The 15410-nt window shown below is 47.0% G+C and overlaps 1 protein-coding gene across 13 annotated transcripts in view; it reads left to right on the forward strand.

Moving 5' to 3' along the window:
- The window catches only part of plekha7b (pleckstrin homology domain containing, family A member 7b), a 713202-nt gene that overhangs the window by 599415 nt on the left and 98377 nt on the right, over positions 1-15410 (forward strand). For all 13 annotated transcript variants that reach the window (XM_072466383.1, XM_072466384.1, XM_072466385.1 and 10 more), the window contains 3 exons: positions 5438-5539; positions 9632-9740; positions 13886-14109. In XM_072466383.1, coding sequence (XP_072322484.1) covers positions 5438-5539; positions 9632-9740; positions 13886-14109 — 435 coding nt within the window. The remainder of the gene's footprint in view (positions 1-5437; positions 5540-9631; positions 9741-13885; positions 14110-15410) is intronic.

The following is a 15410-nucleotide window of genomic DNA, read 5'->3' on the forward strand; positions in this document are numbered from 1 at the left end:
AGGCAGTCAAGTCTCTCTGTATTGCAATCTATTCGGTCTCATTCCCCCTACTCCATCCCTGTAGCTCTGCAAGTTTATTTCCTTCAAGTGCCCATTCAATTTTGTTTTGAAATCACCAACTGTCTCTGTCCCCACCACACTTATTGGCAGCGAACAGCGGGTCATTATCATACGCTGCGTAAAAAGCTCTCCTTGTGTATCTGTCCTTGTCACAACATGAGTTGCAATGCCTAAAATGTATCTGACCCTGTGCACCCAGACAGGGTCTTCATAGCGGCCTCCGTGTTCATCGTTGATGAGTCTGCTTATCAATCATCGTCTTTGAACTCAAAAGACACCATCCTCCTCATCACTACCTTTGATGTCTTTTTTAACTTCCTCCCTAGCTCCTGAAAATCCAAATATAGGCCTGAGCACACTCTGTCAGTGGTACTAACATGTAACAGCTTCTGGCTTACTCTCTTCTCCCTGCAGAATATTCTGCACCCTTTCCTGGATGTCCTTTACACTGGCATCAGTGAGGCAACACACCACGTGAGATGTGCAATAAACCACTGCGCACTGCCTTCAATTATAACCTGTCACACATTGAGCATTTTAAGGGTTAAATGATATTTTAAAAAGTTTGGTCATTGGTGCTGAACAGTAGTGCTTCTCCGAGGCCAAATGCAAACTATGAGCAACATTTTTTCTGAGTCAGAAATCTCGAAAGATTTATGGTGTGGATTAGCAAACTGTTCAGGTCGAACATTTTGCTGGTCTTTTGAATGAATGTTTGAACTCTTCTTGGGAAATTAATGCAAGACTGGAGCTAGGAAAAGCTCCGTCGTAGAGAATATATGAATCAGATGACAAGGTCAAGCAATTGAAGCTGTAATGATAAGCTCCTTCAAAAAGGAATTGGGCTATTAAGTACCATCTATATTCTCAGGTCTTTGCTATGACACTGGACTTCATACAAACCAATTGTTCGGGTGTTTCTGAGAATTGTCTTCAGGGAAGTGACGCACTCCACTTGAGGCCAAATGTTTGGAGTCTAAATAGTCCTGATTTCTTCTCTGAAGCATGGGCTAGGGAGGAGAAATTAGTTTCTTCATTTGACTCTTAAAGTACATATGTCAAGATTGGAGCTGGGATTAATCCCTCCCCCTTCATAATCCAATCATCAGTGTGTTAATCGGAATCATTGAGGTCTCAGCATGATATTTTTTTTTCTGGCCATTTCCAAAAGGATTTACATAGAAACATACATATAAATCAATAATCTTTATTATTGTCACAAGTAGGCTTACATTAACACCGCAATGAGGTTACTGTGAAAATCCCCTCGTCGCCACACTCCGGCGCCTGTTCGGGTACACAGAGAGAGAATTCAATATGTCCAATTCACCTAACAGCACGTCTTTCAGGACTAAAATAGAACAGGAGGAGGCCATTTGGCTCTTTGAGCTCCGCCATTCATTGTGATCATGGCTGATCATCAAGTTCAATACCCTGATCCAGCCTTCTTTTCCCCCTCCATATACCTTGATCCCTTTAGCTCCAAGAGCTATATCTAACTCCTCCTTGAAATTACACAACTTTTTTTTTGATAAACAATTTTATTAAGACATTTTGGCATAATAACAACAATATAAAACAGTGTGCAAAGAACAATCAATATAGTGCAAGAAAACCAGCTCCCCTCCTACAAGGACCAGCCTAACCCCCCCCCCCTGCTGACGATTAATTTTCTGCGAAGAAGTCGATGAATGGTTGCCACCTCCGGGCGAACCCTGACAGTCACCCCCTCAAAGCGAACTTAATTTTCTCCAGACCGAGGAAGCTCGCCGTATCCGATTGCCAGGCCTCCGACTTCGGGGGCTTAGAGTCCCTCCATGCCAACAGAATTCGTCGCCAGGCTACCAGGGAAGCAAAGGCCAAAACGTCAGCCTCTCTCTCCTCCTGGACTCCCGGGTGCTCCGAAACCCCCAAAACAGCCACCTCTGGATTCATCACCACCCTTGTTTTCAGTACCCGGGACATAACATCCGCGAATCACTGCCAGTACCCAGAGTTTTGGACATGCCCAGAACATGTGGACGTGGTTCGTAGGTCCTCCCGAACATCTGGCGCACCTGTCCTCCAATCCAAAAAATGTACTCATCTGGGCCACTGTCATGTGGACCCGGTGGATGACTTTGAATTGAATCAGGCTGAGCCTATCGCATGTTGCGGTTGTGTTTACCCTACACAACGCCTCCGTCCATAAGCTCTCTTCCATCTCACCCTCGAGCTCCTCTTCCCACTTAAGCTTCAGCTCCTCGATCTGCGTCTCCTCTGCTCCCATAAGTTCTTTATATATATCCGAGATCCCTCCCCTCCCCCACCCATCCATTGGACACTACCCTGTCCTGGATCCCCCTAAGTGGCAGGCATGGGAAGGATGGAATCTGTCTGCGTAGAAAGTCCCGCACCTGCAAGTACCTTCTCGCCAGCCCAAATTTCTCCTAGGACGCCCTCCTGCTCGGGAAGCTCCCTTACAAGAACAAATCCCCCATCCTCTCAATCCCAGCCCTCCGCCATGCTCGGAACCCACCGTCCATATTCCCCGGGACAAACCGGTGATTGTCGCAGATTGGGGACCAAAGCGATGCTCTTACTTCCCCCACGTGCCTTCTCCATTGGACCCAGATCCGCAAAGTCGCCACCACTATAGGGCTGGTGTAGTACCGCGCCGGCGGGAGCAGCAGGGGTGCCGTAACCAGGGCTGCCAAGCTGGTGCCCCTGCACGAAGCGGCCTCCATTCGCCCCCAAACCGACCCCGCATCAACCATCCACTTACTTATCATAGCTTTGTTGGCCGCCCAATGGTAGTTACCAAAGTTTGGCAGCGCCAGCTCCCCCCCCCCCCCCCCCCCCCCCCCCTCCCCTCGATTCCTCTCGGGCATCAATCGCCTCACCCGCGGGGACTTTCCCACCCACACAAATCCCATAATCATTTTATTGACCTTCTTGAAAAAGACCGCGGAATCTAAATGGGGAGACACTGGAAGATGAACAGGAATCTCTGGAGGATTGTCATTTTAACCATCTGCATTCTCCCCGCATCCCACCTCCGGAACTCAGCCCTCATTTGCTCCACCAACCGAGATAAGTTCAACTTGTGCAGACGGCCCTAGTCCCGCGCCACCTGTATCCCTAAGTATCTAAACCCCCCCGTACCAGCCCCTTCCAACCCCTAGAAGCTCTCAGGGCAATTGCCAGCAGCTCTATTGCTAGCGCAAGCAGCAGTGGGGAGAGGGGACACCCCTGCCTTGTCCCTCGGTACAGTCTTAAATAGTCAGATGTCGTCCTATTCGTCCTCCCACAGCAATTGATGCACTGAGACACCAAGGACTCGCTGAGTATCCCCCTCTCTCAATTTACACCCATTCAAATAATGATCTGCCTTCCTAATTTTGCTACCGAAGCCGATAACTTCACATGTATCTGTATTGTACTGCATCTACCATGCAAATGCCCACTAATCCCACTGACGTATTTCTGCATCCTCCTGAAAATCGCTTATTGTCACACGTAGGCTTCAAATGAAGTTACTGTGAAAAGTCCCTCGTCGCCACATTCCGGCGTCTGTTCGGGGAGGCTGGTATGGGAATTGAACCCGCGCTGCTGGCCTTGTTCTGGTTTACAAACCAGCTGTTTAGCCCACTGTGCTAAACCAGCTCCTCACAGCCAACCTCCCACGCAACATTATATCACCTGCGAATTTTGGGATAATGCATTTGGTTCCCTTATCCAAATCATCAATATATAATGTGAACAGTTGGGGTCCTAGCACAGAATGTTGCAGTACCTCACTCGTCACTGCCTGCAAATGGGAAAATGACCCATTTATTACAACTTTTTGCTTCCTGTCTGCTAACCAGCTGTCTATCCATCCCAAGACACTACTCATAATCCCATGTGCTTTAACTTTGCATAATAGTCTGCTATGTGGAGCATTGTCGAAAGCCTTCTGAAAGTCTAAATACACCACATCCACTGTTTCTCCCTGGTTAACTCTACTGCATACGTCTTCAAAGAATTCTAGTAGATTTGTCAAACGTGTTTTCCCTTTTGAAAATCCATGCTAACTTTCACAGAATCACAGAATTTACAGTGCAGAAGGAGGCCATTCGGCCCATCGGGTCTGCACCGGCCCTTGGACAGAGCACCCTACCTAAGCCCACACCTCCACCCTATCCCCGCACTTCCACCCTCTCCCCGTAACTCCACCTTACATTTTATGGACACTAGGAGCAATTTAGCATGGCCAATCCACCTACCCCTGCACATCTTTGGATTGTGGGAGGAAATCGGAGCACCCAGAGGAAACCCACGCAGACACTGGGAGAAAGTACAGACTCTGCACAGACAGTGACCCAAGCCGGGAATCGAACCTGGGACCCTGGCGCTGTGAAGCCACTGTGTTAACCACAATGCTACCATGCTGCCCACTTTGTTTGATTATACCATTGTTTTCCAAATGTTCTGCTATGAAATCCTTGATAATTGACTCTAGCAACTTCCCTATATCGACATTAGGCTCACTGGTCTGTTCCCTGTTTTCTCTCTACCTCCTTTTTTTGAATAGTGGGGTTATATTACCGACCCTCCAGTCTGTATGAACCATTCCAGAGTTCAAAGAATTTTGGAAAATGACCTCCAATGCATCTACTATTTCTAGAGTCACTACCTTAAGTACTCTGGGATGAAGATTATCAGGCCCTGAGGATTTATCTGCCTTCCATCGCATTTAATTTCCCCAAAACAGTTTCGCTACAAAACAAATTACCTTCAACTCATCACTAAAACTTGTGTTACTCAGATCTTCCGGTACATTATTCATGTCTTCCTTTGTGAAGACAGAAGCACAGTATGTATTTAGTTCCTCAGCCATTTCTTTGTTCCCTGTTATGAATTCCCCCGTTTCTGACTGTAAGTGGCCAACATTCATTTTTATCAATCTTTTTCTCTTTACATAACTATAGAAACTTTTCCAGTCAGTTTTTATGTTCCCCACTAGCTTTCTTTCATATTGTATTTTCCCCTACTTAATCAATACTTTGGTCTGTTTTTGCTGAATTTTAAACTGTTCCCATTCCTCTCTATTGCTTTTTCTTGCTTATTTATATGCCTCTTCTTTAAATCGAATACTATCTTCAATTTCCCCTTTTTCTTCACATTTAATATTGAGGGAGGTCATTCAGATAATTTTGCCAAACTGTATAGTGATCTGTGCTACGTTTTGCTGCATTAACAGTGCCTTGCGGGATGATGAGTCAATAAAATAGACCATGAGTGAGAACAATAAAATAACTATTGTCCACTCATTTCAAATCCATTCATTGGCGTATTTGTTTTTCCATCGAATACACTGTGGAATTAAACAAACTCCTGTATCATTTTTCTGTAGGAGTTGGAGAATGCATGGAAAGAATATGAACAGACAGAAAATGATGTGAACCAGCTCAAGGAAGCAATCCTGGGACACATGAAAACAGTATCAAGTCCCCAGGTAAGTTCATTGCGTAGGGGTTGTATTTTATTGAAATAATCAACTACTGGCTAAGTGCAAGACAACACTTAAGATATCAAATTGTTATGTTACTGTTTTCAGGAGTGAGTGAAAAGGAAATGCCATGTTTCATTTTTAAAAGCACATAGTCTGTTGGAATATCAAAGGCTTTGATTTCTTGGGAAAGGATGAGTTCTAGTAGCAGCTAATTGGAGGTTGGTGGGAGGTGGTGATATGGGGGGGGGGGGGGAGGATACGGAGCAAAAAGTAGAGTAAAGGTCAGAGGGAACTTTCCTTGGGCTTACGGGGGCAATATTCCCCAATCTGTAGTAAAGTAGATAAATTCCCATTACTACAGTGGGAGGAGATACTGTTTGGACATTGCAATTAAGGCACCATGTTAGAGCAGAGCTGAAGCAGGTTTATACTGAAATTTGACCATATGCTTTTGCTGATCTTCAGGAGCTTGATTTGAGCAGTTGAGGTACAACCGCAATGATCATAAAATTCATTAAAAAATATTAACTATAATGAAAAACAGTGTAGTTGATAATGTTGCTTGTTTGTTCATCATTCTAATATCAACACTATATTTGAACGTGTATGGATTTTAAAGAATTATTTTCCCTTTCTCCTTTAATCTACCATTTTCAGACCATCCTGAAGGTGTTAACTTGTTGCTGGGTAAAATTTCACAACTTAAACTCTCATTCATGCCTTTGTTTACCTCAAGATTTGACTGATCCAAAGCACTCCTGGCTGGCCTATAAACATAAGTTAATCTAAAACTCTGCTGCCTGCAGCCTAACTTGCCAAGTTCTGTTCAGCCATTAACCCTCTGCTTGCTGACCCGCATTGGCCCCAGTCAAACAATGCTTCAATTTTAAAATTCTCATTCTTGTTTCAGACATTTCCATGGTTTATCCCCTCCCTACTTCTGAAACCCTCCTCCAATTCTAACCACGGCCACATCCCTGGTTTTAATCAACCTTCCATTGACTGCCATGACTTGAAATGTTGAGGCCCTAAGCTCTGCAATTCCCTCCATGAACCCCACTACTTTCGTTCTTCCTTTAAGATGCTCCCTATCCAGGCTATTTGCCTTCTGCCCTGTATCTTTAATATTATCTTAGATGCATATTTAATCAAAGTTATGATCTTTAGATTTCATAATATCTGTTGTCTTCTCCAATTGGACCATTGTGTTTCTGAAAATGTCTTCTGTACATCTTCTTACACAATTCTCTTGATGCCTGATGGGCGGCATGGTGGCCCAGTGGTTATCACTGCTGCCTCACCACACCAGGGACCTGGGTTCAATTCCTGCTTTGGGTCCCTGCCTGTGTGGAGTTTGCACTTTTCCCCCCCCCCCCCCGTGTCCGGTTTCCATCCACATCCAAATATGTGCAGGTTAGGTGGATGGCTATGCTTAATTGCCCCTTAGTGTTCATAAAATATGTGCAGGTAAGGTTATGGGGTTTTTGGATAGGGCGGTGGAATACTCTTTCAGAGGGTCGGTACAGACCTGATGGGCCAAATGGCCTCCTTCTGCACTGTCGGGATTCTATGATTCTGTCTTAAGTCCTTTTCTTATTTCTGCGGGGATTCCATCACATCCTTGTGCTTCAGCTTATAGAATAGGTTCCATCTATTCTTTACTTCCTCGGGTTCTATAAACAGTTTACCATCTCCACTGTCCGTTTTTCTTTGTGCTTGCATTTATTTTCTCATGCAGTGCCCATGCTTCCCTTTTTCTGTTCTTCCAATTCTCTGCACTGCTCCTCCCACCATCCCTCTCTTGCGGTATTTTGCTTTGAACTTTTTTTGATTTCCCCTGATCCTCTTGAGCTGATTTTTTAACTTTCATGGCAATTAGATATGAGTAGATCCTCTGAAGTAGATTGGAAGCCACAGCAAACCATTACATTAGCTGTGATCAATTGGGTTTTAGGAAAGGTTGTGGAACTAAAGGGCTGTGGCTGTTAAGTGAAAGGAACATAGAATATAAGCAAGAAGTGTGCTCCTGCATTGTGTATTATGAAAAGACCAGTTGAACTGGCAAAAAGCTGTTGAAAGGGTTGGAGACTATCAGAGTTGATGGGAAAGATTGTAGCTCTATATATGGAACAGACATTTTAGTTTTAGTATTTGGTGTACTGAACCCAATGTAATTAGGCAAGAGTGGAGACTAGATTGTTTACTGCCACCACTGGTTAGCACTGTTGCTTCAGAGACCCAGGTTCGATTCCCGGCTTGGGTCACTGTCTGTGCGGAGTCTGCTAGTTCTTCCCGTGTCTGTGTGGGTTTCCTCCGGGTGCTCCGGTTTCCTCCCACAAATCCTGAAAGACGTGCTTGTTAGGTGAACGGGACATTCTGAATTCTCCCTCTGTGTACCTGAACAGGCGCCGGAGTGTGGCGGCTCGGGGCTTTTCACAGTAACTTCATTGCAGTGTTAATGTAAGCCTACTTGTGACACTAATAAAGATTATTATTAACATCCACGTGGAAGCCATGATAAAAGAGACACCAGATCAGATATGGGGCTGGTTTAGCACAGTGGGCTAAAGAGCTGGCTTGTAATGCAGAACAATGCCAGCAGCGTGGGACCAATTCTGTATCGGCGCTGGAATGTGGCGACTAGGGGCTTTTCACAGTAACGTCATTGAAGCCTACTTGTGACAATAAGCTATTATTATTATTATTATTATTAGATGAAGCATAGAAAGGTGGCAATGCAGGAGGTCAAATGGTGAAGGTAGCGAAATCTGGTGATGACCAGGCCCGAGCAGCTCACACAGCAGAAGACCAATGATATTAATGGATAGAATAAATGAAGTGGTGAAAGCTAACAATGAAAATTAATGTAAAATAGGCTGAAGCTATGAAGATGGGAAGAAATGATGGTGGGAAAGCAGAGGGTAACATCCACTCTCCGTCTACTTTGTCAATAGTTGGGGCCCGGGCACCCCACTAGTTGCATCTTACCAACCAGAAAAATACCCATTTTTCCCAACTCTCTGCCTTCTGTCGGTTAGCCAGCCTTCTATCCAAGCTAATATATTACCCTAATCTCACGTAGTCCAGATATACTACATCTATAGGATCCCCATTATCCACTTGGCTTGTTACATATTCTAAGGCATGAGAATTTGCTAAAGAAGGTGATTGAAAGATTGTTAGAAGGATATAGACAAAGAAGGAGAAGGAGAATGATGTTGTTAGTCAACTTAAAATTGACAACTGGAGGCTCCTCATAGCAACTGAAGAGGATGGCAGAAGACCAGGAGGTATGAACCTGCCCTTAGGGACCTGACTATTACCACTGCTATCTAGCATCTCTGCGTGATTTGCTGTCAAATTCTGAGCTTACCATCATGGAAGCCCTGCAGTGGAGAAGTAGTCCATTCAGCTCATCAACCTTCTGAAAGAGCACCCCCACATTGGCCAACTCCCCCACCCTATCCCCGCAACACCGTAACCTAACACTTTCGCACAAGGGGCAGTACTGTAGCACAAGTGGATAGCACTGTGGCTTCACAGCGCCAGGGACCCAGGTTCGATTCCCCGCTGGACCACTGTCTGTGTGGAGTTTACACGTTCTCCCCGTGTCTGCGTGGGTTTCCTCCAGGTGCTCCGGTTTCCTCCCACAGTCCAAAGACATGCAGGTTAGGTGGATTGGCCATGATAAATTGCCCTTAGTGACCAAAAATGTTAAGAGGGGTTATTGGGTTGCGGGGTTAGGGTGCAAGTGAGGCGTTAAGTGAGTCAGTGCAGACTCGATAGGCCGAATGGCCTCCTCCTGCACTGTATGTATGTTCTGTGTTCTAACCTACACAGCTGTGGACACTTAAGGGGCAATTTAGCATGGCAAATCTACCTAACCTGCATATCTTTGGACTGTGGGAAGAAACCAGAGCATCCAGAGGAAAGCCACACAGACACGGGAGAACGTGTAAACTCCACACAGACAGTCACCCAAGGTCGGAATTGAACCCTGGTCCCTGTCGCTGTGAGGCAGCTGTACTCACCACCGTGCCGCTTGCTTTGAGTAATTTGAATTTGTAAGCTGATGTCTGATTTTGCTGCATTCAGGATCAAGAACAGATAAGAAAGGATCTGTGGAGGATCGAGGATGTTATGGGAGGCCTCAGTGTGAACAAGAACAAATATAGAATGATTATTGAATCCATTCAGAATCCTGGTGAGTAAAGGGTGTCTGTGTCTGTGTGTGTGTGTCTGTGTGTGTGCGCCTGTGTGTGTGTGTGCCTGTGCGTGCCTGTGTGTGTGCGTGCCTGTGTGTGCGCGCGCCTGTGTGTGCGCGCGCCTGTGTGTGGGTGCGTGCCTGTGTGTGTGCGCGCCTGTGTGCCTGTGTGCGCGTGTGTGTGCCTGTGTGTGTGTCTGTGCCTGTGTGTGTGTCTGTGCCTGTGTGTGTGTCTGTGCCTGTGTGTGTGCCTCTGTGTGTGTGCCTCTGTGTGTGCGCGCGCCTGTGTGTGTGCCTGTGTGTGTGTGCCTGTGTGTGTGTGCCTGTGTGTGTGTGTGTGCCTGTGTGTGTGTGTGCCTGTGTGTGTGTGTGCCTGTGTGTGTGTGTGCCTGTGTGTGTGCCTGTGTGTGTGTGTGCCTGTGTGTGTGTGTGCCTGTGTGTGTGCGCCTGTGTGTGTGTGTGTGCCTGTGTGTGTGTGTGTGCCTGTGTGTGTGTGTGCCTGTGTGTGTGTGTGCCTGTGTGTGTGTGTGTGCCTGTGTGTGTGTGTGTGCCTGTGTGTGTGTGTGCCTGTGTGCCTGTGCCTGTGTGTGTGTGTGCCTGTGTGTGTGTGTGCCTGTGTGTGTGCGTGCCTGTGTGTGTGCGTGCCTGTGTGTGTGCGTGCCTGTGTGTGTGCGTGCCTGTGTGTGTGCGTGCCTGTGTGTGTGTGCGTGCCTGTGTGTGTGTGTGTGCCTCTGTGTGTGTGCCTCTGTGTGTGTGCCTCTGTGTGTGTGCCTCTGTGTGTGTGCCTCTGTGTGTGTCTGTGTGTGTGTGTCTGTGTGTGTGTGTCTGTGTGTGCGTGTCTGCGGCTTTGTCTGCGTCTGTGCCTCTGTGTCTGTGTGTCCGCTCTGTGGCATTAGCTTCCACCTGCAAACTTATCCCAGGAAGATCTCATGGTGTTACTTGAAGGGAAGCAAAGCATTTTTGCCAGTACACAATGAAATAACGAATCATTCGAATTGTTGCAATGGGATCTTGTTAAGCGAAAATGTTTGTCTTGCTTGCCTATGGAGCATTCAAACAGACCATGTACATCAAGCAATATATATTGGGCCACAACTGCCAGGCTCCCCGGTATTTGGGGGGTACCCCAAAGATGCGCTGGGAATCCCTATTGGAAGTTCCCACATAAGGATTACCTGGCAAATGTTCAGAAGGGGTAACTACCGCTGGACAATTGCGCTGGGCTGGGGCATAGCGACAAATCGATTTAAATCATGAACTTTGGCTGGTTCAGCCAGTTTTACCCTTCTAACTCCAGAGTAGCTGTTTTAAACACCCAGACCAAACCCCCTCCTTCCCCCGGGGACCCTGCTATACTGCTCGACAGCCACGGCCCGACTTCCACTCTCCCCGGCGCTGCTGCTGGTCTCCCCGTGGCTCCGCCACCCACCCTGCCCGTGGCTCCGCCGCCCACCCTGCCCGTGGCTCCGCCGCCCACCCTGCCCGTGGCTCCGCCGCCCACCCTGCCCGTGGCTCCGCCGCCCACCCTGCCCGTGGCTCCGCCGCCCACCCTGCCCGTGGCTCCGCCGCCCACCCTGCCCGTGGCTCCGCCGCCCACCCTGCCCGTGGCTCCGCCGCCCACCCTGCCCGTGGCTCCGCCGCCCACCCTGCCCGTGGCTCCGCCGCCCACCCTGCCCGTGGCTCCGCCGCCCACCCTGCCCGTGGCTCCGCCGCCCACCCTGCCCGTGGCTCCGCCGCCCACCCTGCCCGTGGCTCCGCCGCCCACCCTGCCCGTGGCTCCGCCGCCCACCCTGCCCGTGGCTCCGCCGCCCACCCTGCCCGTGGCTCCGCCGCCCACCCTGCCCGTGGCTCCGCCGCCCACCCTGCCCGTGGCTCCGCCGCCCACCCTGCCCGTGGCACCGCCGCCCACCCTGCCCTTGGCTCCGCCGCCCACCCTGCCCGTGGCTCCGCCGCCCATCCTGCCCTGATCTACAAATGTGAAGACTGTCTCATGCTCAGTTGGTGGCACAATTGCCTCTGAATCACAAGGTTCTAGGTTCAAGCCCCACTTCAGTCATTAAACACAAAATCTAGGCTGATACTCCAGTGCAGTACTGAGGGAACACTGTGCAATTGGAGGTGGCATCTTTTGAATTTTTCTTTATTTATTCATGTAATGTGGGTGTTGCTGGCTAGGCCAGCATTAATTGTCCATCCGTAATTGCCCTTGAATCAAATAGTTTTCTAGGCCATTTCAGAGGGCATTTAAGAATCAACCAATTTGCTGTAGGTCTTGAGTCACATGTAGACCAAACCAGGTAATGGGGCAGATTTCCTTCCCTAAAGGACATTAGTAAACCAGATGGGTTTTATGTCAATTGTCAATGGTTTCATGGTCGTCACTAGACTTTTAATTCCAGATTTTTATTGATCCCAGGTCCCCGGAGCATTACCCTGGGTCTCTGGGTTACTAGTCCAATGACAATACCACTTGAAAAATGCTGCTCGACTGGACTGTAAAAAGTCCCATGGCACTAATTCAATGAAGAGCAGAGGAGTTATTTCTGTTGGCCAACATTTATCCCTCGATTTACATTGCAAAAACACATTGTCAAATTGCTGTTGTGAGAGTTTGCTTTACGCGTATTGGCTACTGCATTTTCCACATTATAATAGTGATTACATTCAAAAATGTACTTAATTGGCTGCAAAGCGCTTTGATATACAAGTGGTCATGAAAAGCGCTCTGTTAATGCAAGTTTTTATTTTTTCTCTTTATGACCTTTGGCACTACTGAGGTCTGTTATTTTGTACAATGTTTGGCGGCATAATTGAATCACCACTTAAGATTATGGCAAAGTAGGGCAGGACAGTTAAGGGGAGAGGCACTTTTTAAATGAAGAACTGCTGTGTGTTAGCACCAATCCCATGTACCTAAATTGAAGCAAGTTCCTCTATTTGAAAAATATCTGTTGAGCTACTTCAGTTATTAATTTTAGTATGTAATTGGTTTTGAAGATTATTCTGAGCAGCTTTTTGAAGTTTGTATTGTATGCCAATTTAATGATTTGTAATTTGATCAGTTGTTGGATTAGTTGAAAGATGGGAAATACCACCTGATCCTTAATTCAAGGTATTCAAGCTAATAATAATGACCACACTTCACTATCTCTCTTATGCAGACCAACAGACCAAACAAACTATGTTGCAGTCATAAAGATTTTGCAAGGGACCATAATTACTGTTTTGCAGTGTTAAATCCAAATGCTAGTTTTCATAGAACTTGAGTTTTATCCCCTTCAAAATGGAATCTGATGTGGGAGATTTATCTCTGGTAACCCTTGAAGGCAGCAACAGCGCATCTTAGTACAAGCTGGCTTTGACAGTAATGACTAACTCATTTCTTCACAGTCTGTTTGAAAAGTACAACCAATGTTGGACCTGTGTTCTCCACATAAGTTTCCCCTAAATCTTGAACTCGTACTGAGGTATACCCAGCTGGAAAGAGATTTGTTTAGGAGGGGGAAGAAGTCGATGGATGGGGCCATTCTTTTAACCTTGCTCACTTTGTTTGGAAAGACACAAAGTGTGAAAATATGTTCTTTGACCACCCAAGTCAAATACTGCCTTTTGGGAAAGACCGCTCACATGTGTGTTTACCCCTATGTTCATTGACCTGCATTGGTTCTTAATCAGCATTGCTTCAAATTTTGAAATTCTCATCTTGGTTTTCAAATTATTCTTTCCTATCTCTGTATTTCCCACCAACTCTATTACTGTCCAAGATCTCTGCCCCAGTCTTGCCTCTTGTACATCCCTGATTTTAATTGCTCCATCATCAAGGCCATACATTCACCTGCCTGCACCCTAAACTCTGGACTTTTTTCTCCAAACCGTTGTTGTCCTTCAAGTCTAGGCTACTCGTCTGTGCTCATACCTGCCTATGTGGACCAGTCTGAAACTTTGTTTGGTAACGCTCCTGTGAAATGCCTTGAGACGTTTTATTAACTTAAAATATGCTATATAAATGGAAGTTGTTTTTGTTGAAAATTGTCAGGAACTGGCCCAAGATAATAACGCAGCTAAGAAAAAGAAAAAGCTAACTTTGGATTAATTTCCATGCTTTCCTGATTGTGACTAAAAATGTAGTTGTTTCTTCTTTGTAGAAAAAAAAACTGTGCCTTCAGTGCCTTTCTCAATGGTGCCTTCTGTAATAAACACACTCACAGTGAAAGAGGGGAAAACCAGTTCTCGGCTGAGTCCCTCAGTCAGTCCGATGCTGCCTTCTCCAGGGTCTGTGGAAACACAACTTCAACCTCAGCAACAACCTGCTAGTCTGCCACTGTTCAAACCTCAACCTCTGCCTCAGTTCAGACAACATCCAAAGGCGGTAAGTCTCTCCATACATAGCATGGTCATACTATAAACTTCCCTTGGGCATGAAAACTTAAAAAGGGAAAGAATTTTTTCAACAGATGGAAATTGAACAGGAAGTGACCAGGAAATCTGGCATTTCACAACCATGCCAAGACTCCTGCATGAATCTTCACAATGTTGATTTTCCTGTCCGGTTTCAAACCCATGTTGATCAATCTCATATTTTCAAGTTTTGGGAATGGGAAATGGCCGTTTAATCCAACTAGATCTCCACGTCACATTCCATGGGTGGGATTTTCCTTTGGTCAACGGTTAATTTGGGGCGTGCGATCGGGCAGAGAATAGCTCCTGACGCCAAAATTGAGGGAAGTGCCAGCTTGATACCGAATTACGATGCTCCGCCTCCATGAAAATGGCGTCAATGTGACGCACACTGCGAGTAGTTGAAACACAGTTCGCATATGATTAGTGGGCCCATCCATGATTCTCCGCCTTCGATGGAGCGAGTTCCCGACGGGTGGTCCACGTGTGCTGTCGCAAATTGTGAACCTGCCATGTTGGCTGCTGAGAGAGGGCGTACTGACAGTGTCCAATATCACCATACTTTGCTGACAGTCGAGCCGCTGGCCGGGGGGCTATAGACAGGGCTGGGAGGAATAGTGGGGGGTGGCCAGGAGGTGGGCTGTGGGGTGGACGAGTACGCAACACCATTACCTCAGCCGGCAAGGCAGCCACACCACTGACAGCCCGCTATCAACCTGGCGTCCTGGGTCGTATAGGTAACCCTCCCCCCCCCCCAGGTGCCCACTGGCCCCAGCCGACCCATCAGCTGTATGGACGCTCCAGCACAACCTGTCCCATCTTTTCGGCCCCGATCAGTGTGTGTTTGGGGGTGTATAGTTTAAGCGCGGCTGCAGCTTGTCAGCCCTGCGAGTGTCCATCATGGAGATTCCCGCACCATTTTTTGTGGGTTTTGATGGTGTTCCAAGCAGCGCTGGTGCTAGCCCCTCTTTGATAGCAGAATCAGTGCAGGTGTGGCACCCATTCTTCTGATGTGAAGCTCCACGGATTCTCCGTTGGCATCAGCACTTAGACTCAGAAACTGAGAATCTGGCCCTAGGTCCTTTGCCCTCTGCGTATCATTGCGCTGCTTCAATTCCCCACTTCATTATATCCTCTAATTTTTGAATCCTTTAATTTGTCTCTCAGTTTTGGAAAACCGCTGTCATCTCTAAATCAATTTTCTGGCTCTTTAATCTTGCTGATCACTGAGACATGGTATCATTGTGGTTGGCCTATGTCAAAGGCAATATT

This window comes from Scyliorhinus torazame, chromosome 10, assembly GCF_047496885.1.
Source record: "Scyliorhinus torazame isolate Kashiwa2021f chromosome 10, sScyTor2.1, whole genome shotgun sequence".
In the NCBI taxonomy this organism is placed as follows: domain Eukaryota; kingdom Metazoa; phylum Chordata; class Chondrichthyes; order Carcharhiniformes; family Scyliorhinidae; genus Scyliorhinus; species Scyliorhinus torazame.